The sequence below is a fragment of the Vanessa cardui genome, chromosome 20 (assembly GCF_905220365.1).
Source record: "Vanessa cardui chromosome 20, ilVanCard2.1, whole genome shotgun sequence".
Taxonomy (NCBI): Eukaryota; Metazoa; Arthropoda; class Insecta; order Lepidoptera; family Nymphalidae; genus Vanessa; species Vanessa cardui.
Genome location: NC_061142.1, coordinates 9,348,341 through 9,373,062, shown reverse-complemented (window position 1 = coordinate 9,373,062; position 24,722 = coordinate 9,348,341). Strand labels below are relative to the sequence as shown.

The window sequence follows — 24,722 nt, the reverse complement described above, 5'->3', positions numbered from 1 at the left end:
GGAAATCCATTTAATGAATTAGATACGGAGAGGGAAACAACAAATGCGCGTTCAATAGTGATAAGAACAAAACAAGAAAACCAAAGCTATTGTAAACATGTTCAGAGAGTAAGACGTAACTGTTATAGTAGAGGCGTATAAAAATTATAATTACTATGCAATTAAGAGTTTATCAACTATAATTAATCTAATAGGACAAGGGTTATATTTAAGGGGAAAAATAAACTAAAGGTGTTAGTTAAAAAAATTCAAGAGCGAATGGAATCTGTTCTTATTTTAAAAATATGGAGTTCAATTATATTATTTTTTAATTTAGTATATGTTGATTATAGATTGAAAGTCGTTATGTTTGCATAAAAACATACGAATGTTTCGGTTTGTCCGACGCCTAAAAATTCTAATTTCAAAATAAAGCAGATGACCTGCTCTGCTGCGCACACGCAGATAACGTCAGCGGGAGACGCCCACGTGACACAGAGAAAGCAAATAATGACGCGCCAATGCCAAGAATATCCGCAGATTTTTTTAGCACGCGCAGATCTTTTACTGTATATGGCAAATTGATACATAATTCAAGACATCACCGACCAAGATCAGTGAAAGCAACGACTTAAACTTGGAAGGTATTAAGACTTGTTTTATTCAAATTAAGTCTGTAACATCGATCTACAATACGTCGATATGAAGATCTTATACATACATCTGTATTAATATTATAAATGCAAAAGTAACTGTATCATAACATCTTCCAGCTTAAACCACTGAACCCATTTTGATAAAATTTGGTGCGGACATAGTTCGAATCCCGGGACATAAACTACTTTTTTTAATCATCCTCGATGAGCAAAAATGGGAGTGACGGTTTGTGTAATGCAGGTAAAGTTTATAAATTTTGCGCGATTAGACCCGCAGGGACAGCTAGTGTTTATATAAAAATTGATGATGTTATGTGTCAGAGATTATTGTGCTTTACGTGGCATTTGACTAAAAATCTAAAAATAGTCACAAACCAATTTATTTACAATTATTTTTTCGTGTATGTTTTTATACAATGCACTTTGCCACCGCCTCCTTTTGCCATTACAATTAGTACCTATACACACTGACAGAAGAACGTGTTCCGGGTTTTCCTAGTAAATATTTATTATACATCGCTAAACCTTCATTAAATACAAACGATGATGACAAACCAAACGACAGAAGAAACGTATCTCTCTTGTCGTTTTGTTTGTTGCTCATCAGAACAGAAGCTGTTTCTTAATTCCAAAGTTCAGTTATTTTTTAGCTTTAATTAGTTTATTTCATAACAAACATTTTTTTTTACACGTAACACACATATTCGTCTTAATAATTAGATACGAGATCATTAACAAATCTAACATTAAAACCAGAGAAAGTAGCAGAACAACCATTTAAAAGCACTTCGTCATAATTATATAAGCTGTTACATCATTCTTGAATTCCTTAACGATATTTTTTTTTACTGAGACCTCCACAGAGCAAATTAAGATGAAATTATTCAACAGTTACCAATCCAGTTTCCGAATTAGTCCCAGGCTGAACACGCTCACCTGGGTTTCTTAAATTCGCAATAACTTTAAAAATTAATTATATATATATAATAACACAATTGCATATTATACAATAATTATATTCGCAAATTACGTATGTTTAATGTACATATATTGTATGCTTCGTGTTTTATTGTATTTGTTTCTATTCTAAGATTCCGTAGATATAATTGGCTTGCCTTATTAAGAAATTTATATACCATGTTATCAAATATATTTTATAAATAAAACTTATTACGCGCTGAAACACTATAGGTCTTAAAATGGCTTGATGTTAATATTCGTTAATTTTATGCAGGATGCATAATAATTTAAATGCATAAGCACAGGCTTTTGTAAGTTGGAGGAAAAGAGTAACTAATGAATTTCTTGCTGGAAACGATTGAATCAACATTCAGAAGATAATTTATAAAAAATCAATATACCTATCAATATAACTGCCTAAATGATATTAATTAATTAAAAGTTAAGGGAGCAATCTTGGTACTTTTCCTTATACATAAAGAACGTTAAAGATAAAATTAATTCGTATAAAATAAAATTGCATATCTTCCGATTACTATCTAGCCTGATACGAAGTAAGACCGCGTCTATTTTGAACGTAACTAATCTAAATAAACTGCAAGACAAACATTAACATGTGATAGTTTAAAATAGTTTAGATCAGACGAAGTTAAACATTACTCATTGGTAACGTTAACAAAACAAAATTTTCTTAGTAGATTCGTTGCGTGTGTTCACTCTACGCGAGGTAGAATAACTTATTTTAAAAGAGTTCACAGCGGGTGTTTGTGTGTGAGTGCGCCTGCCCGTATGCGTGTGTGCGTGCGTTGAATGCATGCTTGCATTTGTGTTTATGGTTTATATAAAAAAGACGGCAATAGAATACGCCAAGATGTTATTATAAGATCGTTCAAACATATCATTATCTGTTAATATGTATAACTGTTATTACAACAAAAAATACCACTCTTTACGCGACATTATTCGTATCAATTAAAACGGTAGCTACACGATAATAATCTTTTGAAGAAACCGAAACATACGTAAAACATATGTCTTATAATTCATAATTTGTAATGTAATTAATAATAAAGCGATAACGTGCTATCGTTACAAATTCACAGAAAACAGAACAAAGTGCAATTATACCAAAAAGCGCTTAATCAAAAAAACTTCTGTAACATTTCTTTCAGAACAGTTTATACTAGTTTTAAAACTAGTTGTCGTCTGCGACTTGCCTCTTGTGATAGGTGTTCGTCTGGTGTTAGTCTATAGTCTTTCCTTGTGATTGAAGCTTGTTTCACAACAAATTTCAACCCATTCAGACTGGCCATGAGAAAGCAACAGGCAGACCGACTGAAAGATTTACTTTATCATCAATAATATGAGTATAGATTGGAATAATCTGAATACGATGATCATACCTTTCATCTCATTGCGTCTAAAGTTCTGGAAACAAATAGAACATCCACTCTTGTTTTCGAGTTTCATTGATCCAATCCAGTTGATTGGCATATTGGAAAGGGCCTATAAATAGAAGAGCAAATTCGTCGGTTTATTCGGCCAAGGGTTGTTTGGGGTTGGACGTGTGTAAATGTCGAACAGCACGATATCGAGTTACGGCCAATAGCCAATTAACACGCGGCGTTCTTAATTTGGAGTTCGTTAGTCGAATTGGTAAAACATTAGTTTCAATAATAGCATTGAATCTTTATAATATGTAAGAAATATAATATAATTGTAATAAATTATGCATAATACGTAATTAAACAGCAAACGACAGGTCATGAATGAAAAGTAAACATGTCCTTAAAAATGAAGTAATAATAAAATGACTTATCAAATATATAGGTATAGCATAATTATGATTGCTATCTCTTTCTTACACGGGTGATTAAGAAGGATAACAAGATTTTAGTAATGTCAACTATTTTCGTTTAGAAATAAACGCACAAACAAAGTATTCTATTTATATTACGAAACTAAATAATAAAATTTAATGAAAAGTTTAATGAAAACCAGACATTACTTAACAATGGCTTGTTAATCCAATTATTTATTTATTTAAAATACTTCATTACACAACACATGGAAATATATAGGAAATACAAAACAATTAGATACATGGTGCGCAAAGGCTGTCTTATCGCTTATAGCGATCTCTCACAGACAACCTTTGGTGATTAGAAAGAAATAAAACAGGTAAGTGAAGAAAAATATATAGAAATTATGTAGATCTTTATCTTCTAGCTTTTTATATATTTTTCAATGTATATTCAAACTTCTTCCACACAAACCAATGCTTTAAACTATGTTATCAATGCAAATGAATACAGACGAAAATCTCGATCCCTCCTTCTTATTTAATTTGTCAAAATTAAGTCTTAATTCGAAACGACGGTAGTTGTGAAATACTAACGTTTCAAGCAGCATTATTATAAAGTGTGTTTGAATGAAATACAATGGATTTTAATTTATTATAAAGAATAGAAGCAAACATTTAATAACAAAAGTAGTTGGCAAATAATTTCAACATCAAGTAATATGGGTGACCTACCTTTAATGTTACAATTAACTGTAATAGTACTGCATAATAGTGGCTTACAGGCACTTAATTTAAGGCACTTAATAAAAAAAAAACTAGTGCCTGACATAACGGACTAATGTGCGTCGTAATTGACCGAATGTGATTTAATTAACGAAACTAGTATTTTTAAATTCAATAAATTTAAAATTATTTTCAATGAAACAAATCCATCCAGGAAAACAAATGTAACGTTATAGACCGCAATGAAATCAATCTGTTTAGTGGTTTCATAGTCATAAATATACAGACGGATACGACATATATGAACAAGCCGTTCTAAAGACGTCGTCGTTTTCTGTATATTAATAACAATTAAAATTTAAATCCTGATATAAAACCTTCGCAAAGAACTACACTTCATTATCATTTGATAATATAAAACAAATTCAGGTCTTTAAAATTACACAACGAGTTTTGATGCGATTTTTTTTTATAGATAGATTCGAAATTCAATAGGATGATTTGTTATAATGAATGACAAAAGACTAAAGGAACACTGATAATTTTAGACGTTTCTAATGTTATGTCGTGAATAAAAAAATCTGTAGTATAGTTTGTTGCAGTATTGCACCAATGCGAAGCTGGTGCGGGTCGCTAGTAAATGATACATTTATTTGTTCGGAAGAAAAACAAGCAAATCAACTGACACGTGGACACAACCAACTTTTGATTCGTAATAAAATAATTATAAGCAAGTCAAGCGGGCAACGGTTAATCTAATACGTAGTATCCTTCATGCCTTAATCAAACTGGCTCAATTACGTAAACAGTGTATCGATGACCGGCGCTAAGATAAACGCCGAATAGTTGGTTCTCATCCAGGCGGCCCATTATAGTCGTGTTCAATTAATTCAATACATAAAATAAATAGGTTATATACATAACCCACTTATGCGTTGCAATTTGTTTGTAAACAAATTCCGAAACCGATTCGTTCGCACTCACAGTACTAAGATTATAATATAAAACACGCGACACATAAACTTATCATGTGATAATATTTATCTAAAAAAATAATTCACTGACATTGTAATACATATTTATAGACTGGCATAATAAGAACAATCTTTCTCGTTTCCGTCCTACCGAATTATCTATTGTTATTGACTCTATCCCAATGGGATATCCCATCATAAATATTTTACCGAGATCTTTCAAATTATCTTAAGTTTTTTTTGATAACCCGCTTTGCCAAAAAATTGCCATTTAAATGATAGACTAGCAGTTCCCGCGACTTCGTACGCGTTTGAATTGAACAAAAAAAATATTATTGTAGCCTAAGTTACTCCTTATTATATCATTTGTCTGCCAGTGAAAGTCCCGTCAAAATCGGTTGTATCATACATATGCGAGTAAAAAAGGTATAGATATTCAATAATGACGAACTTCTTTACATAATTTCAACCGGTATCATCTTTTTTAGGGATGATTTTTCAAAAACACTAAAACGAATGTCTTTCTCGAAATCGCAAGCTTTATTGGGTGTCCCCATTCCTAACTTCAAAATTGACGAATAGACAAACCTCCAACTTTTAGCTAACGAATTTTCTACGCCGCGGTTACAACGGTTTTATCATAAACATAACTCTTAAAACGAATTTTACATTCTTCTAAACTGAAAAATTTACATACGAATCCCCATCCCCAAATTCACCTTCATACATGTTCTTCATAAGTTTTCAAAAGAAGTTTTACCATTCAACAATTTCTTAACATAAGTTTAGCTTCAGAATTGGTAATTCAATATTACATTTCTACTTAACCCTCTTTTAAATTTATTTACGCAGTTATGCAACCGCAACAACACTTCTAATATATATTTCGTTTACATATATACATGCGTTACATTTACGTGTACATATACTCATATATGCTTTTTTACATCCATAAATATAAATATATAAAAGCTGCATCGTTATGAGTTGAATGCAATTAACAATACAAAATTCAACTTAAAACACATAAGACTATTTTCACATTATAGTTCGATACTGTTTTAAAAATAACAAATATTTGCTACTCAATCTTATGTATTTCACAAGTTATTCATGGCCAAATAAAAAAACATATATATCGATGAGTGCGACAAATCGATTTCACGTCCTTTCATATTATGTAATTGGAAACACTTTACGTGTAATCAAGACAAATGTTTTGTTCTTTTTCACCTAATATGTTCTATATTACGATTATTCCTCTATTTCTTTTAATACGACCTTGTTTTTTTCTGATTCAACGAACACTTCTACTGCTGCTTTTTTGGATTTAAACTGATACAATTACATCTTATATGTATTTTGTATAGAACACTATGTACATTAATGATTTCAAGTCGTGTTAAATAAAATTTAGAATAATACTGATAAATTCCACCCGCAAAAAGAAAATAGTGGAGACTGGAGATGTTTTAAAAATTTGCAAAAGCCGCTGAGCGGGAGCGGGAAGAGAATGCCGCAGACAACCGAGGAAGTGTAGTGTAGAGTAAGTGCAAGTTACGAGCACCTTTTTCTCGCGCCTCAATCAGGCGCTGCAGGGACAAGGGGGGTTCTCAGTATCCAAGGTAAGGATACTGATACTATAATCATACTATGTATGTATGCAAAACACAACACTTGTCTCTGTTGTTAACAAAATATCGTTTTTTGATATATTTTTTTATATCTTTCACTTTCCCTCACGTTTCGCGTTTCTTATATTCGTGTATTCAAGTACAAAATAATAAGTTTAAGAAACGCATTAATAAGTTACTTGAGAAGATTTAAAGTTTTAAAATAAAATGATTTTGGATTTGCACACGTCATAATCAAAATAGAATCGTAAACAAAATTGCCAAAAAGGTTATGTGACATAACTTTTCGCTATTAAACCTCGCATGTACGAATATACCGATAGTGAATCAGTAGTCTATTTTTACCAATGAATAATAAACAACTTTCATAGTATTAATATTGAATAAAAAATTAACTTTTAATTTTAAAAACTCGACCGCACCGATCAAATGCTCTCATTTCTTTTTCATCCTACGTGACATTGGCAGAATAATCTATGCCTTTCTACCACTATAAAATACAAAAAATAAAAGGTTTGACTTTTATACTAACTATATATTAAACAATTCATATTAAATATTCCGCTCGAACTATCACTATGATTATAGCCGTGGTGTTGTTATAACTGTACTTGAAACAGACCAGCAATTATTTAGCAAGCGGTTTAAGCGCTGCGACATGCTGACTGCTACATTTCGAGGAAACTAAAATAGCTGAGATGGGTCAGTGGTTATAATACGTAACTCAACCAAAGATGGGTTCGAGCCTATCAAAATGCATGTGATTGAATCGTGTTCCTGATTCATTTCGTGTTCGTGGGTTGAAGGAAAACATCGTGTGCAAACTTGCTATTAGATGAAAATCTGCCACATGTTTATACACAAATCGGCAATGGAGCTGTTCAATGGAAAAGCTCCAAACCTTGTCTTCAAAAAGAGAGGACGCCTTAGCCCAGCATTAATATATTTACAGATTCCTTAATACCTACATAACATGCAAGTAGTAATGAACAAATTTAATACAGGTATATATAGAAAAATGTAGTAAAGAACACAAAGAACAACATTAAATAGCCCAATTACGGTTTAATTGGGCTATTTAATGTTGTACTGTCGCTGCATTTTAGAGACATTGCCTTTTCATTGGATACGTCACTCTTCAAGGGAAAAAGCTACAATTCATACTATTGATGTTTAGTGGTAGAATTACCAAATTAGGTGGTGGTAATCTATATATAATCTACTGGTGCAGATATTGTTATGAATATTTATTTTAAAGAACGTTTTACACGAGCACGCTTGACATTACAAAAAATAGGAATCCAAATTCTCTTTTGTCGTATTTTTTATTATTGAATGATAACAAGAGCATCAATATTTTTAACTTTTTCCATTCGTTCTGGTTTTAATACAACTACTGATCTATATACTTGACACATATTTCATTGCAACAGACACGTAACAGGTAAATCTAAGCTAAAAGAGATATAGGTCAAGCTTCAGTGAGCTTATCAAAAGCGAGTAACGCTGGGAGCACTCGCTAGTCAATGAGAAGTGAAATTTGAAGAAACGAGGTCTCTCATTCATATCATACATGTGTATGTATGTGTATATAGGCTATTTTATCACCTTAATTTACTCTGTAAATAGTGGCTTGAAGGTAGAAGTCATTATGTCGCTAAATAAATATATGGAAGTCTTGATAAGGAAAAATATAGCTGTTTTCAAGCGCAAAATTAACATCCGGCATTTATTTAATACGAATAAATTTACAACACAATATAAAATAATGTGACATTAAATCGCACTTTAAGCGTTTAAATACAGACAGATATAGTTACATATAAAACAGTTTTGTTTTTTTTTTTATATCGACACAAGATCTAATAACTTACATCCCATGGCTGAGAGAACATTAGCAAGTAATATAAGTCTATGGGGCAGAGAATGCCATTTACCATCAAGAAGTCAATTTGTAGATACTTTTCCCGATATTCATAAAAAAAAAATATATTAAAGATACGGACTATAAAAATTGAAAAAATGCAACTGCGTAACATAACCCGGCATCAGTTTCCATTTCATTTGCTTTATAAATAAAAGAAATTATTTTATGTAAGGCGATGTGCATTTTGCATTATGCTGTCGAGTTTAAAAGGTATTTGAAGCAATACGCAGTGAAATTTTAATATAAGCGTTGCAACATTTACATCACTCGTAAGAATCGAAATAATTGTTAAAAAATGTATTATAATAACTAAATTAACTTCTATTACTACATTGGATTTTCTGTGGTACGTAGTATTTATATAGAACCTAATTAAATTTTTTATAAATTTAACTTGATTATAATTAAATTTAAATTACCAATACCATCCACTGTACATCGAAAATTTGCAAAATTTATTTTTATTTAAACTTTTCTATTTACGTAAAACATAACGCAAAGGAATTCCAGAGCTCTGCCAAGTTATCGAAAAAAAAAAAAGTCAACGTTTCGCTAACATCACACACAAAGTGCACTTTTCACACGTAAACAAACTTGACACGCGACACGACTTGCGTAAAAACTTAAAATACAAAAATTCACGTTTCGTATACTGCCAGTGTTTGGAACACACGCATACAAACTGTGTACAGAATAGAGAGTGCTGCCAAATCGTTGCAATAAACAACACCTATCACAACATGTCAGTCACTCATACGATAATAGCCTATATTACTTGCATAGAGGTCACATAATTGAATGCACGCGATCATAGCGATCTACTGAATTGTAAGCTTCATTACAATATTGACATTTCAATGATAATATTGTCTTTTATCGCAATGAAATAAGGTTCAAAATAACGAATCACAACGTAATTCAGGTAAACATAATTCTGAAATCTGATATCATGATGTACGATAAAAAAAGAAGTTTAACAAAAATAAAAACACATTATTCTTATTTTCGTTATATTTAAACCAAAACAAATATAACCAATTACGGAACAAAAGTCTAATTCTTAATTCGAACTCAAATCTAGGATATTCAATGTGATGCACTAGAATTGCATAAATAGTTTTTAACAAAAATCTAATTATAATTTATTCAAACAGGCAAAGTAATTCTGAATTCTCTTTTTGCAGGGTATTCAAATTTACATTACCACCACTTCAGTAATACTAGGGATAGTTTGTATATGGTACATTTATCAACTGATATAGAAGGCGTTAAAACCATTCACCATTTAATCTATATATATATGAAAGCAAAATACCACTCACCAATTAATCATGAAATCTCAGAAACTATAACAGCTACAAACTTGAAGTTTGACATATAGGTGTAGACATCTGTTAACAACAAATTCTTCGAAATTGACCACTAAGGGGTTACAATGGGGCTTGGAAGGTTGTGTTTCATAAATTTCGTGTGGATGACGTCACAGTTTCAGCTAGTACTTTATAAGGATTTAACAACAAGCACTAACGTTAAAAGAATAGAATAATTTAACCAGGTATAAAGAGCAAATATGTACATCATTTGTATGTTACATATTTTCAAGATTTCATAATTAAAACCTTATAACACATATTTAAATTCATTCTTGTTTCAATCATATGGGCCTCATTTGCCTATTCATAATCTAACCTCTTTAAAAGGAAATTTAGGCTTATATTAATAATGAAATATATAAAAAATTATCATAACTTTGATCGTATCAATAAATCTTTCATATAAGGACAGTGCCCCATAACAAGTTATGAAGTAGATATTTATAGACAATATGTTATCTTCTAGTCTCTTAATTATGATTAAGAAACAATATATGAATATGAAATGTGAAGACATATTTCATTTTATAGATATCGGTATAACCTTACAGGAATTGATTATTGACTCACTTGGTCGTAGGGCTTTGTGCAAGCCCATAGGTAGGTACCACCCACTCACCAGTTATTCTACCGCCAAATAACAGCACTCAGTATTGTTGTGTTCCGGTTAGAAGAGTGTGTGAGCCAGTGTAACTACAGGCACAAGGGACATAACATCTTAGTTCTAAAGGTTGGTGGCACATTGATGATATAAGGAATAGTTAATATTTCTTACAGCATTGTCTATGGGTGATGGTGACCACTTACCATCAGGTGGCCCATATGCTGGTCTGCCAACCTATACCAAAATAAAAAAAAGTAGTTGACATACACACCAACAATCATACATTTTACCTAGTATGGAGGGTTATGTTCAGCCGATACCCATATGTAAAATAATTCTTATATACATTTATTGTAAATTTTACTATTAAGCAGTTGTTAAGTAATTAAAATAAAAAAACATATCAATAATTTCTTTCTTTCTTCCATTTATTTGTATATGTAAGAACTATGTGGCAAACACCTATATTTTATACTCTATTGGTGGGTAAACTTAACAAAAATTTTGCTATTCAGCTATAGCAACATCTATTTGGTTCTTTGATATTTATCCAATACAATTTATTAAAAGATTTGCTATATTATATTATATAAAGGTTATTAATTAACTTTTTACAATCACTTTAATATAACTTAGGAAGTAAAACAAAAAACAAACTGGGCAAATAAGAGTGAGACTAGCACATAAGGGGTTCCATATCATTCATCAATAAATAAATCTAAAAATCATAACTTTATGGGATTTCATTAAAGATTCATTCTATTCTGTTTTTTTAGTTTCTATCGTTAATGGCAACAGAAATTCATCATCGGTGAAAATTTCAAGTGTCTCACTCATGTCATGGTTAATGAGACATAGTTTGAAAAAAAAAAACCTTAACAAATAATTGAAAAATATGTATTCATAATGAGTATCATAGTATATTCAAGATATCTAAAATATGATAGCATGTCGTCATAATAAGCCATAAGTCGTTTTGTATATGATTTTTTTGATTATTTTAAATGATCTGTAGGTGTTCCAAAGAAATTTATAAATAAACAAACCCACTTTAATTTATAATTTAAGTTATGATATCAAAACATTGACAGCACATAATTAAATTTAATTTAAAACAACTAAAGCCAATCGAATATATTTTATTCAAGTAAACTTTAAAATATAAATTTTTGAATTGTCAACATTTCAGCTCTAAAATCATTTCGGAAAGCATCTTCGGGAAAGATGAAAAGTAATTACATGTATAGTTGCTGTTTTATAACAAACAAAATTAGCAATGAGGTTTGTATCCACAATTACTGTTATTAAACTGAGCTTATATCGAAGCATATCTGGTATCCCAGGGTAAATTAGTTATATTTTCTTGTTTTTTTATAATAAAGTATACATATACCATTTCTTAAAAATATCCATTGTAACATATCAGCAGAAAATGAAATGAAGGTTAATGAAAATGAAGGTTACAAGTTTGTGTTTATTTCTAGTCTTATATGTGTTTTTACGGAACTATTTTATTTCTACAGAATGCTTTTAGTGGTTGGGTGTTCTTTTCTATAAAATAAATATAATTCCCTATATCTAGATTATTACTCCATAACAGCATTCTATATAACATAAGACTATATAGGTCACTTGATATTATCAATTAATAAACAAGAAATATCTCACAAAATGGGTAGATCATCATCTAGAATATTCTGTTCAGGTTCTAAGGTTAAATACAATATAACATTGGAATAACTGTATTTCAAGTAAGGCCTAAATTCATCTAGCTAAGAAAGTCTTAACCACCATTAAAACCATATAATAAGAAATAGTAAGAGTTGATATTAATAAAAGCTTCAACACCTTGCCACCTTACGAACATACAAAGATAGTAGAGCTACACCTGATTTCAATTCAGCCATGTCCAAGAACAATCTCATTGGATTGCGAGAATGAGAGAAGAGAATTCACTGAGTTTTCACTTATAGTCGGCTAAATTGTTTTGAAAATAGTTTATATGGTTGAAATCCATTACAAATTCATGTAGATATACTTTAGAATGATTAATTATTATTCTAGAATTTTAATGATCTTAAGTGAAACTAATGATACATTCCTCTTACCAGAAATAATTTCAAAATGAGTTTTTTATATTTTTAAAAGATAAAGCTTCAACTTTTTAATTTCGTTCGTAATTACATGTCTTAAAACAAGTTAAAGATGTTATCTGATACTTAAAGAACCTTAATTGTTTTCAACTGTTATGTCATTACAATTCAAGCCTGTATTACGTTTATATTTCAAGTTATTCGAAATTACGAATAGTGTTGTTTGAAATGAAAAAAAAAAATGTTTTTTTCGTGCGAGATTAAAACCATAAATTGATGAATGAACCTAAAATAGCGTAGAATGCGGACTAACTGTCAAACTATATAAAAAAATCAGGCGGTAATTTGAATACAATGTTTTTATACAACTCGTACGGACAGAATTATAAATAAATCAAGGTATTCTCATTACAAATAAAATTAAACATCTCGTAATATTTATAAACCAATAAGAAGTTACAAAGATTCTTATACAAATTTCAAACTTACCTCAGTGTCACTGTCGCCGTTTTTATTTTTATCACTTTTAGTCTTCATCGCCTCCTGTAAACAACAGTCTTCACTAAAACTTTCACAACACCGATATTAAATAAGTTCACAAATAAACTACGGTATTAAACACTTAAATTATGCAGAACCGCATACCATAAACGAACTGACATGGCATGGCATAGCTTACAACTCGCGAGTGAAGCGTATTGTAAATGCCGACAACACTAAAGTACCGTTTTTTAGTTTTAGCACGACGCCAATGAAGCTACAAACTGTTTTTTTTTTCGTACTTAGGTATTTCTTTTCTTAGCTCACCTTTTCTTTCTTCGGCATCATTTAACGAATAAATAAGTCTCAAAACATTACTTCAACACTTTAATGTATTTACAAATCTTACAATACGTACCGATTACTGAATTACTGACCATACGGATGTCAAATGTCAATTTGAAGCTGTACTGTGATTGGTTGCGAAAGTCACGTGATCATTAAATTGTCACTGTCGGTTAATAATAGGGATGTGCTGCTTATATCGAAAGTCGATGAAATTTTTAGTGTAATATATATATTTAAAGTTTGAAGGCGGTAATTTATAATTTGTAGTTTTAAGATTCTCGTATTTAGGAAAAAATACTTTTACGAAAATTTTGCTATTTGTCAACAATCTTTATGGATAATCCTGCAACATTTACATTTTTAAATATATATTTCTGTATATGAGTCACAGTAACTAGTTTAAAGTAAACCAGTTAACAGCTTTAAATGAAAACGCCATGAATACCAAATACCGGTAAATTTATGAATATTTTCGATATTCTATATAGTATACTTGATCTGAATAAGTAATTTAGTTATTTGTTTTGTTTAACAGACACACACACTTTTACAGTTTAGTTTTAAATTATGATTTAACTGATATCGATAGTTAGTGGATAAAATTTGATATTTAAATATATATAGATAGCGAATTTAATAATTCAATAAATTAAGAAGTATAAGGCACATACTGGCTTTAACAGTTTTGAAAGGAATTGTGAGGCGAATCGATATCAGTTACTCAATCAAACAATACTACTAGTTATGTCTTTCTTTTGTAGTATGTTTAGAAAAAAACCCAAATAAACGTTACTGATATTTGAACCTGTTTTAAAATGTAACCTGCCGCCATTGTATTCATCCTATGGTAATCCTGTGCTTCACTGTTCGATATTTTTCGCCATCGATTTGAATAATTGAATCGAGATACCGAAGAGAAGACTGGAAATGCCGCGCCATCAAGCACTATGTCCACAGGACCGGAAAGACCGCCAAAATCGCAGAACCTTTATCCAGTCTTCGTTCTGCTGATTTTCAAGCCAACAATACTCCAGTTTCTATTGCCTGATCTCAATGCCGGAAATAGCCTTTTCTAGCTTCTGTAACTGTAACTGCGCCCTATTTAAGGAGACCCATTGCCTATTTTACTGTCTCGCACCAAAACTTAAGCGCAGGTTCACTACTGCAAATGCGTTGCCCATTAACCATAAACACTAAACACAAATACGCTCGTGCGCTGCCCAAAAAATGAGCGCGATGTATGTTTTTAATTATACAAGAATGTAAGTACGTTTGTATTGGAATCGAGTACTAGGGGCTCAGCGGAATCTTAACAAGAGCAAAACGAAAAAGCAATAGTCCTGCCCAGTCTGTCTATTCTTGCGCCCCCGAGAGTCTACGCCCTGTGCCTGGGCACCAGTGGCACCACCCTCTTCTCCAATCTGTGATCCATCCTCACCAAACAGAACAATGTCGTTAGCAAACAGCATGCACCAGAGTGTCTCTTTTTGTATCTCCACCACCAAGGCGTCCACAATGAACAGGAAGAGATAAGGACTTAGAGCTGACCCTTGGTGTAAGCCTACAGTCAACTGGTCAGTGTTGCCGGCAGTTGATCGAACGTAGGTACAGGTTCTCTGATAGAAATATAAATAGCAAAAATGGTGCCTTTAATTTATTGCATTGATTTACACATCTTAGTTGCATTTATAATTAGACTACCAGTTCCCTTTTAAAAAATATACACATATTGGGATGTAAGATGTTGAAAACTATTATTTATTAACTACTGATTAAATAAATTTAGAAAGTGAAAGTGTTAAATAAAATATTAAGTTATATTATTAATATTAATTTATTACATTAAATTCAATAATATACTACAACTACTTATTTCTTCTTCTTATCACCTCCTTTCTTTTTAGCAACTTTATAAGGACCAAGTTGACGGCGAACTAAAAGTCCTCGCCACCAAGCTTGAACAATTATTGCCGACTTAGTCATAGTTTCCCTATACAGGCGTAATTTTTCACGTTCTGCTTTAAATTCTATCCACTCCTTTATCATGGTCTTATGTTTTTCAATCTAAAAATTACAAACAATCATAAGTGTGAGCTTTCAGCTTATGTTGAAATTTATGCTATTTGCTATTAAACTGAAACGAATACCACAAAGCGTTCAAAACGCGATATTTAAACAAAACACCGATATATAAACATATTTTCAACATCGAATACAAATGTACTACCGTTTCCTCCAAGTTTATTCTTTTATCTAACATGTTTTGGTAATCATTTTTCTGAATCTGTATTTTTAGGTCTATCCTTTCCATGTCCTTGTCATATTTATTCATCCAATCATCTATTTTTTCAAGAGTTTCCTACGATTAAAATGAATTAATAATGGACATCATAATGTATACTAGATACAATAAAGGAATACATTACATTTATAGATATGGTAACTAAGAGTTCCACTTCAGAGTGAACTCTTTGCTCACTATCAGCTCTATGTTTATAGTATTCAATAACAGCGGTTGGTAAAGCTTCTTTGTCGTATATTGTCTGATTATGTTGTTCAGTACGAGCTATTTGCCAACGCTCAACGTAACGACTACGTATTTCGGCATTAAGATTTGCGTCCTGTAAAAACAAATGTTTAGTAAATAGAGGAATGAATACTTTCAGCATTTTAAGGAACACAAAAATTATTATTTTGATAAAAATGTTATTATTTTTCTCTCTTATTGTATACACATACATGTTTTATAAATAAACTACGAACCTCAACTTCGCTCCTTAGAGTATCAATGGTAGCATCACTATCGTATATAACTGACTTTATATGATTATGTTGCTGCCTTATTTGCTTGTGAAGTTCACGACGGAGGCTACAAAATGATTAAGTAAATTTTTTCGCTAATTATCGCAACTAAGTATTTTTTATAAAAGTACTTAGAGTTTACTTACATTTTATTTTTTGCTTCGTCATTAAACAATTGGACGCGATAATTGTCTAAGTTCACTATAGAGTTCACAATGTTTTGTAAAGCTTTAAAGGTTTTTGTTTGTATTAAGTCTATGTAAGTAGACGTGACTGCATTGATGATTAATTTCCTGTAAATATTGTTCTTATTATATGTAATCATGATCATCTAACAATGGATTATTAACTGGAAACTTACCTATCGCTATCGAGCTTGTTTAGTTTATATTCGTTTGAGTTTATTTTTCCGTAATCAATACCTTCCAATTCATCTGTTACTTTAGGTTGAGATATTCCAAATTTTAATGCAATATGTAGCCCCATATCCGACATAGTCTTGGTGACTCGCAATTCATTATTACACTCAACTATAACATACGTGCAATTATGTAAGAGATAAAAAGGTAATAAATTATTTATTTAAAAAAGTAGTAAATAAATACTCAGGATGCGCATTTCAGTAATAGTGTCTTCTAAAGTATTAGCGAATAATGCTGCTTGTAGATATGGTAAGCTAAAATTGAAAAAATTTTACTTAATTACCATTGTTTGGTTAATATAATATTGCATTTATTAAAGCAAAAAAAAAATACCATTTATGACGTTCATAATGCTTTTTTTCCTTACCATACTGAAACTGAAAAATAAATGTTATAAAAATAATGTCGATATCTACAGATGTTATACACAACACTATTCATCCCGACTCCATCCAGGTACATCCACATCGTTTTCTTCGTAAATGTTTCACTACATTAATATTTTTTGTGCTTAAATATTATTAGTAAGAGCAAAATTCAATCTCATTAATGCTACTTTGTTCTAAAGTTGATTCTTAAAAAATAAATCTAAAAAATATTTAGAATTTAGAAATAATTAAAAAATTAACTACTTCCAGTTCACAAGGATCATCTTCAAATATACCGACTGCAGTATCATTGATTTCACAATCATTGATATCCGACATATTAATAAAACAATTAAACTGGATACTTTTTGATTGACATTTAACGAATAATCTTTTTTTCTTTTATGAGTGGCCAGTATCTTACCTTGTCTAGTCTACTTTGTTTTTTATTTACATATTTCTTAAATGCATATGAAGATATCTACACTAATATTATAAAGAGGAAAACTTTGTTTGTTTGGTTGTAATGAATAGGCTCAAAAACTACTGGACCGATTTTAAAAATTCTTTCACCATTCGAAAGCTAAATTAAACCCGCATAACATAGGCTAAATTTTATTTTGAAAAAAAAAAAAATAGGGTTCCGTAAGATATTTTGGGTTTTACGGACAAAAAAGGAAAAAATCTACCAAAAAAGTTGATTTTTTGCGTATGATGCCTAAACTATAAAAGATAGAACTATAAAATGTTCTAACTCCGGTCCTTAGAGGGCATAATGGCCTCCGACCCTAAGAACCTCATCAGATTCGTGGCTGATGTTGGTCTGGCTGAGGTGTTGTGATCACGAATTTGAGGTTTATCACAATAGATCCAAGCACCGGTTGCAGTAATTTTTCAAATGTGACCGTGCCTCAGCAGTAGGGATATTAGAAGACTGATTATGAACCGTTATCTACGCGGGCGAAGCCGCGGGCGACCGCTAGTTTTTTATATAACCATGTACCTACTAATGTTTTGTAAATATATTGTTCCTTACATGGTTTAACCTAAAGTAAATATAGTATGTCGTCTAAGGTTTACGTACTGGAAACTGTGGAACTAGCAACATAGTTCGGATTACTTTGGTAAAAAAATATCTTATCTTATATTTTGAAATTCGCTCGATATTCGATAACATGGCTTCTCGTGTTTTGTTTTGGTCACGTGACATGTAGATTAAAAATTACGACTTTTTAATTTAGTATAATAAAGTAATATTGTGCTTTTATGACTCAAAATCAGAACTTTTAAGTATACAACAACAACAACATTAACAGCCTGTAAATTCCCATTGCTGGGCTAAAGGCCTCCTCTCCCTTTGAGGAGAAGGTTTGGAACATATTCCACCACGCTGTTCCAATGCGGGTTGGTGGAATTTCTATGAAATTTGTCCCATGCAGGTTTCCTCACGATGTTTTCCTTCACCGCTGAGCACGAGATGAATTATAATGACAAATTAAGCACATGAAGCGGTGCTTGCCTGGGTTTGAACCCGCAATCATCGGTTAAGATGCACTCGTGCTAACCACTGGGCCATCTCGACTCTTAAGTATATTTCTATTTAATCTCTAAGTTTTAATAAGTTTTATATTTCACCACCGAAAATATTTATTAATATTAAAACAGCAATAGGGTTGCTGTTTTAATATTAATAAATAACCAGTATTTAATCGTTTATATAAACCAGAAGAAAAATTGAGATTTAAATTGATACTTTTTTTTAAAAACAATGAATTTTTGATTTCATTTGCTATGTTCATTTAATTAAAATTATCAAAAAAAGTAACCCTATCAGTTCTTAGCGGGAGTTGGGAAATTATTGACTTGTGTCGATAATAATAAATAAAGCTACACTTTCATTGGAAATTGACCTGACGAGTATTTGTGTATATCTGCAATTCATCACAATTATAATAATAATACGACATAATTTTACAAAATAAATTTAATAAGTAAATATATCTAACAAATAAAATTCTATAAAAATAAATATTGATTGTTCTATTGATGTATTATTTCTTTTTTTTGCCTGACTTTTCTTCTGGTTTGGGCGCAGGCCCCTTCTTCTTGACGATTTTGTAGGGCCCCAGTTGTTGGCGCACAAGGAAACCGCGCCACCACGCCTGGACCGTAGTTGCGGCATTGAACATCTTTTCGCGGTATTGCCGATCCGCTTCTCTCTCCTCGTTGAATTTCTTCCAGCTATTAATTGATTCTTCGTGCTTCACAAGCTAAAAAGATAGAAATTTTAACATGAAATATAAATCTGTAAAATATTGTACATCATATTTTTTTGTGTATTTGTATATAAACAAAAATATTAAGGTATAGGTGATTCGTGTATTTACTGATAAAACACAAGGTTTATTTGACATAAATAACACTGGTCGAACATATGGTTAAATGACTCAAATGTATATATCATGAGTCTCATATTTTTAATGTTTATGTGTTTTGGAATATTTACCTTTATAAAACTACAAGAATAAGTTTTAAGAGTATAAAATTTGTTCTAACAACTTCGAATAGTAAAGTCGCCATGATGAATACATAGAATAGCATAATTGCAATGAATCCAATACTAACCGTTTCTTCCAGTTCTAATTTCCTATCGCAAATAGCTTCGTAGTCATTCTTCTTTAGTTGTACCTTTAGATCCATACGTTCAATATCTTTGTCGTATTTAGCCATCCAGTGCTCGACTTCAACAAGAACTTCCTAACAAAATGATAATTTATATTAATTATCAATTAATATTATAAATGTGAAAGTAACTCTGTCAACCAAACCACTGAATATGATGAAGCACACTTGAACTCCAAGAAAGGACATTTTTTCCTAACACATAAAACAACACATAACACGCACTGACCTTAACGCCAGCGAAGTTGCGGGCGACTACTAGTATATCATCTGATTATTTTCATTGCATTTGAATAGTAAAGTAAAATGCCTCAAAGTGCATCAGTGGTTCAGTATTTATTATTATTATTATTTAAATTTATAATTTTTTTTTATGTTATAGGTTCGCCGGCGAACATATGGGCCACCTGATGGTAAGTGGTCACCATCACCCATAGACAATGACGCTGTAAGAAAAATTAACTATTCCTTACATCGTCAATGTGGCATCAACCTGTGCCACCAACCAATAATATTAATATAGATACGAAAACAAAATAAGCCTATGTTAATTCTTAATAAATCAGCTATCTGCCGTTCCCGAGATTACTAACATTATAATAGGAAAGTTAAAGTGAAGGTAAGTGGTAATAAAAAAATATGAAATATGCCGGAATCCCTGGGAACTATAAACTATATATCTATATAGAGAGATCCCTTGTATTACACTGGCTTAATGTTTCTCCGACCGGATATACAGCGATACCAGAGCTCCGGACTTCGACCAGTAAAGATTGACTAATAGTATTTAAATAACAGCAGTTAGTCTAACGCTTATTCTGATATTGTTCAAAAGTTCGATTTCGGTATGGACGCGTTGTTCCTGGTCGGATTTCATCTTAAGGTATTCGATGGTTTGATTGGGCTTCAGCTCTTTATCGTGAATCATCTGGTCATGCTGTTCAGTTCGAGCTCGCTGCCAGCCGAGCACGTAGCGGCTTCGAATTTCAGAATTCAATTCTGCATCCTACAAATATTTTATTTACAGTTACAAAGGGTCTCAGGACATTGAACGCATGATACTTTTATTGATGATATTTTTATTATCTGCGAAAAATATGTCAGTCTTTAGTGCTGGATTATTTCCTGATGCAAAAGTGTATGTTGGCTCAATTTAAAAAGGAGAACGCAAAACATTGCTCAGTATCCTAATTGGCATACCTTTTCACTTCGATTGTCTCTATCAAAGACCAACTTACATAAGTTAAAGCAAGAAAAGCGGAATATTGGGAAATGGACTTAACAAATATATAACAAAATTAACTAAGCGAACAGGGATATAATTTATTTTTATAATGAAGTACTCACTTCTAAACCCGTTTTGAGGAGTTCGATTTCAATGTTTGTGTCGTATGTTACGGATTTTATATGATTCCTTTGTTGGCGGAGCTGTCGATTGAGTTCTCGACGCAGGCTAACAACATTAGACTTTAAAAATTATGAATATATTTGAATTAGCGTTTGTTAATTTATATGCCTCATACAATATAAATTAATATAAGACTCTATCTTGTGCTCCAAACCTTTGTGAGTGGAATGGAAGCCTCTGTTCGGGGTATCTAAAACGGCTTTTAATAAATGAGAATTGAAAATCTTTCTAAAAGTGTAGTAGTTTTAGTTTTGGTGTTAATTATTTTTTGGAAATTGGATATTCTGTAACATTCTCACATTCTGTTATTGGACTCCTCTTCGATGAGGTTCTTAAGATGACTTTGGCGTTCCTGAATCCGGCTCACGTTTTCTTGCAAATCGTTGAAATGACAGTTTATTGATAGATCCAAGTACGTGTCTTGAATAATCTTTAGAACTAATAACCTAAAAAATACGATTTGTTACCAAAGTTAATTATCTAATTATAACATTTTAACTGTGAAACCGTTCATCATCAATTGTTGTACCTCAAAATGGTAACCGTTTGTGTGTTCTTTGGTTACGTTTGAAGAGCTAGTAAGCCAGTTTGTCTAAGGTAGTTTTTTTTAGTAATTAAATAAATATGAGAAAACATCACATACATTACTCTGAACCCAATGTAAGTAGCTAAAACACTTGTGTTATGGAAATTAGACGTAACGACAGTACCACAAACACCCAGACCCAAGACAACATAGAAAACTAATGATAATCTACATCGACTCGGCCTGGATTCAAACCCGGGACCTCAGAGTCGCGTACCCATGTAAACCGGTGTACAAACCACTCGACCACGAAGGTTTTCAAAGGTATGACAAGATCATAATACTCCATGATTGCCGGTTCATGGACAGCTTATAGAAGAATTATGCTTTTTATAGTGACAGTCTCGGACTGGTGCTTTTGCAATTTTTTTAATTTTTAAAACGCATTTGCCAATTAACACTTATAAGGTATAAGTGTTGTGTGTACCTTTGGGATCTAAGTTGTTGTCATTATTCTCCTTTTGACTCTATCTACAAAAATATATTCATTTTTTTCTATATCATAGGAAAGCAGACTAGTAAGTGCGCAAACTGATATCAAGTGGTGACCACTGTCCATAGACGTTGGTACTGTAAGAAATATTAATCATTCCTCATATTACCAATACGCCAAAACCTTGGAAACTAAGCAATTCCATTAAAATTTAAAATAAAAGTACATTTTTTTAATACCCACCTGTCCGATTGAAGTTTCTTCAGCTTGTATTCGAGACAGTCAAGTCTTTTGGGATCGATGTCGTCCAGCTCGTCAATAACTGTTTTCTGTTTGACTCCGTATTTACGAGCGAGGTTTTCTATCATTTCCGTTTGCATTTTAAGTATGCGAAGCTCTGAGTTTATTTCAACTGTAAAATTGCCAAGATATTAAATACATATATAAGGTGTATTTAAATGAATACAAGCTTGTGAAAATGAGATGTTAGATGAACAATGGTTAGAACGCGTTCATCTTAACCGATGATTGCGGGCTCAAACCATCAGCACTACTGAATATTCATGTGTGTAATTTATATTTATAATTCATTCTGTTCTCGGCGGTGAATGAAAACATCGTGAAAAAACCATCATGTGTCTAATGTCATAGAAATTTTGCCACATTGTGTATTCCTCAGAAAACATCGTGAGAAAACTTGCATGTGTCTAATTTCATCGAAACTCTGCCACATGTGTCCACCAACCCGTATTGGAACAGTGTGATGGAATATGTTCCAAACCTTCTCCTCAAAGGGAGAGGAGGCCTAAGCCCAGCAGTGGGAAATTTACAGGCTGTTGTTGTGAAAATTATCTAAAGTTATAGTTGTGTTACATTTAAAAAATGGGGTAAATCGGAATGTAATAAATTTATATTAACGTCGTATGTACATAATATGTAGAGCTGAGAGATGGCGTCCTCCAGTGCAGTGGCGAACAAGCTCGCCGTAAAGAAGGGTAACCTGGAAAAAATGCCCTAAACAAATAAAGTCTTAGCAGATTGTGTTTATAAGTTCCAAAACCTAACCAAAGTACGAAGTCGCTTACGGCTGTCTGTACCTATGTATACTTAGATCTTGAAAATTACGCAACGGATTTTGATGCGGGTTTTTAAATAGATAGTGTTTGGAGAGTAAGGTTTTTGCATATAATACATAAACAGTATAGTTACCAAACATTGATAATTTCAGAAGTGTCCAATGCAATTTCGTAAATAAACAAATTCTGTAGTATATTTAGTATCAATATTGCACCCGTGCCAAGTTGGGGCGGATCGCTAGTTATAATTATAATCATTTATAAAATAAATTAATCATAAATTTGTTTATCATATTTGCCAATTTTATTGAAATCGAATAGATAGTACTATACACTAGTATTTCAATAAAACTTTCGTTAATCAAACAGATTCGAAAGCGTACATTATGAAGATTCTATGGCGTAAATACGGGAATTATTTATAAATTTAAGAATTTTGCATCTCAGTTGATCAGAAAACTATTATATATGTATCATAATTTGATATAACCTGCAGGTCTCCTGTAATTCATCACGTACTTCTAGATCCTGTTAACAGATATAAAATTAAGTCTAGTATTAAATACATTATCAGAATAAGTATTGTGTAATATTAAAAAATCAGAACGAAAATCAATTTGTAAAAATAATTAAATTTGCTCTTTAAGAAAAGGTTTTAAGAGTCTATTCCACTTCATTCCAATTTCGAATTAACGGCGCAATAATGCACGTAGGTTACTTAGAAATTCTGCTAAATTCTTAGAAATTCTGCTAAATGTAATAATAAAATGACACATCATAACTGAACTCAGCTAAAAAATGCTCTTGTATTTGTCATTATCAGTGCTCGCCAAGATTTGATTTCACAGCTATTCCTTTCAAACAAGACTAATTACTTTAAATTAAGTCTCCTACTAAGTAAGTGTAATCTATTGTAGTATTTCTTTATTACTTGGGTTTTCGAGTCTCGTTCTAAAGATTGACTAATATTGCTAGCGCGCCCCCAGGACGCTTGCACATCACTTATTATTTTGCTTTGTCGAGAGGAAGTCATTGAAAATAAAATATATTGTTTATTAAAAGTAAATCAAAAAAATTACAAAAATACATGTACAAACGACACTTCAAAAATGATGGGCAAAAATGTTGCCATGACTTAAAAAAACTTAAAAAAATGTTTCCTTTTTAAATTTCGATTCTGAAACGAATTTATTTGTTACTGTGAGGTATTCATTTATATATTAAAATTACAGATCCTTTTATGGTCCTTTGTATATATGTATATAAAGATTAATTTGTGACAGGGCTTTGCCTAGCTATGTTTTTATAGTTTTTTGAATCATTAAAAGCAACACTTCGTGTACTTATGCTCTGGTTTGTAAATGATATTTGCCAGTGTAACTGGAACTTA

At 31.5% G+C, this 24,722-nt stretch overlaps 3 protein-coding genes across 8 annotated transcripts in view; all 3 read right to left on the bottom strand.

The window, feature by feature from the left end:
* The window catches only part of LOC124538178 (serine/threonine-protein phosphatase 2A 56 kDa regulatory subunit gamma isoform-like), a 58,629-nt gene extending 44,970 nt beyond the window's left edge, over positions 1–13,659 (bottom strand). The window contains exons 1-2 of one of the 6 annotated variants that reach the window (XM_047115134.1): positions 13,535–13,659; positions 13,217–13,270 (exon numbers count right to left, since the gene is read on the bottom strand). In XM_047115134.1, the coding sequence (XP_046971090.1) occupies positions 13,217–13,270; positions 13,535–13,555 (75 nt within the window). In that variant the 5' untranslated portion in view covers positions 13,556–13,659. Of the gene's footprint in view, positions 1–9,076; positions 9,339–13,216; positions 13,271–13,534 lie in introns of those variants that run through there. The other 5 variants (XM_047115129.1, XM_047115131.1, XM_047115128.1 and 2 more) reach the window with 5 other exon arrangements.
* A 1,765-nt stretch (positions 13,660–15,424) lies between these two features.
* On the bottom strand, positions 15,425–17,121 carry LOC124538561 (dynein regulatory complex protein 9-like). The gene is made up of 7 exons (XM_047115651.1): positions 16,963–17,121; positions 16,719–16,887; positions 16,504–16,650; positions 16,319–16,424; positions 15,982–16,176; positions 15,783–15,914; positions 15,425–15,619 (listed from the first exon to the last, which is right to left on the bottom strand). The coding sequence occupies exons 1-7, from the start codon at positions 16,973–16,975 to the stop codon at positions 15,425–15,427; spliced, it is 957 nt and encodes a 318-aa protein (XP_046971607.1). The 5' UTR covers positions 16,976–17,121.
* Positions 17,122–19,190: 2,069 nt separating this feature from the next.
* LOC124538560 (dynein regulatory complex protein 9-like) lies at positions 19,191–24,464 on the bottom strand. The gene is made up of 9 exons (XM_047115649.1): positions 24,420–24,464; positions 23,823–23,860; positions 23,186–23,256; positions 22,500–22,668; positions 21,537–21,683; positions 21,177–21,282; positions 20,641–20,835; positions 19,773–19,904; positions 19,191–19,417 (listed from the first exon to the last, which is right to left on the bottom strand). Exons 1-9 carry the CDS (start codon positions 24,462–24,464, stop codon positions 19,199–19,201), a joined length of 1,122 nt encoding a protein of 373 aa, XP_046971605.1. The 3' UTR covers positions 19,191–19,198.
* Between the last annotated feature and the right edge of the window lie 258 nt (positions 24,465–24,722).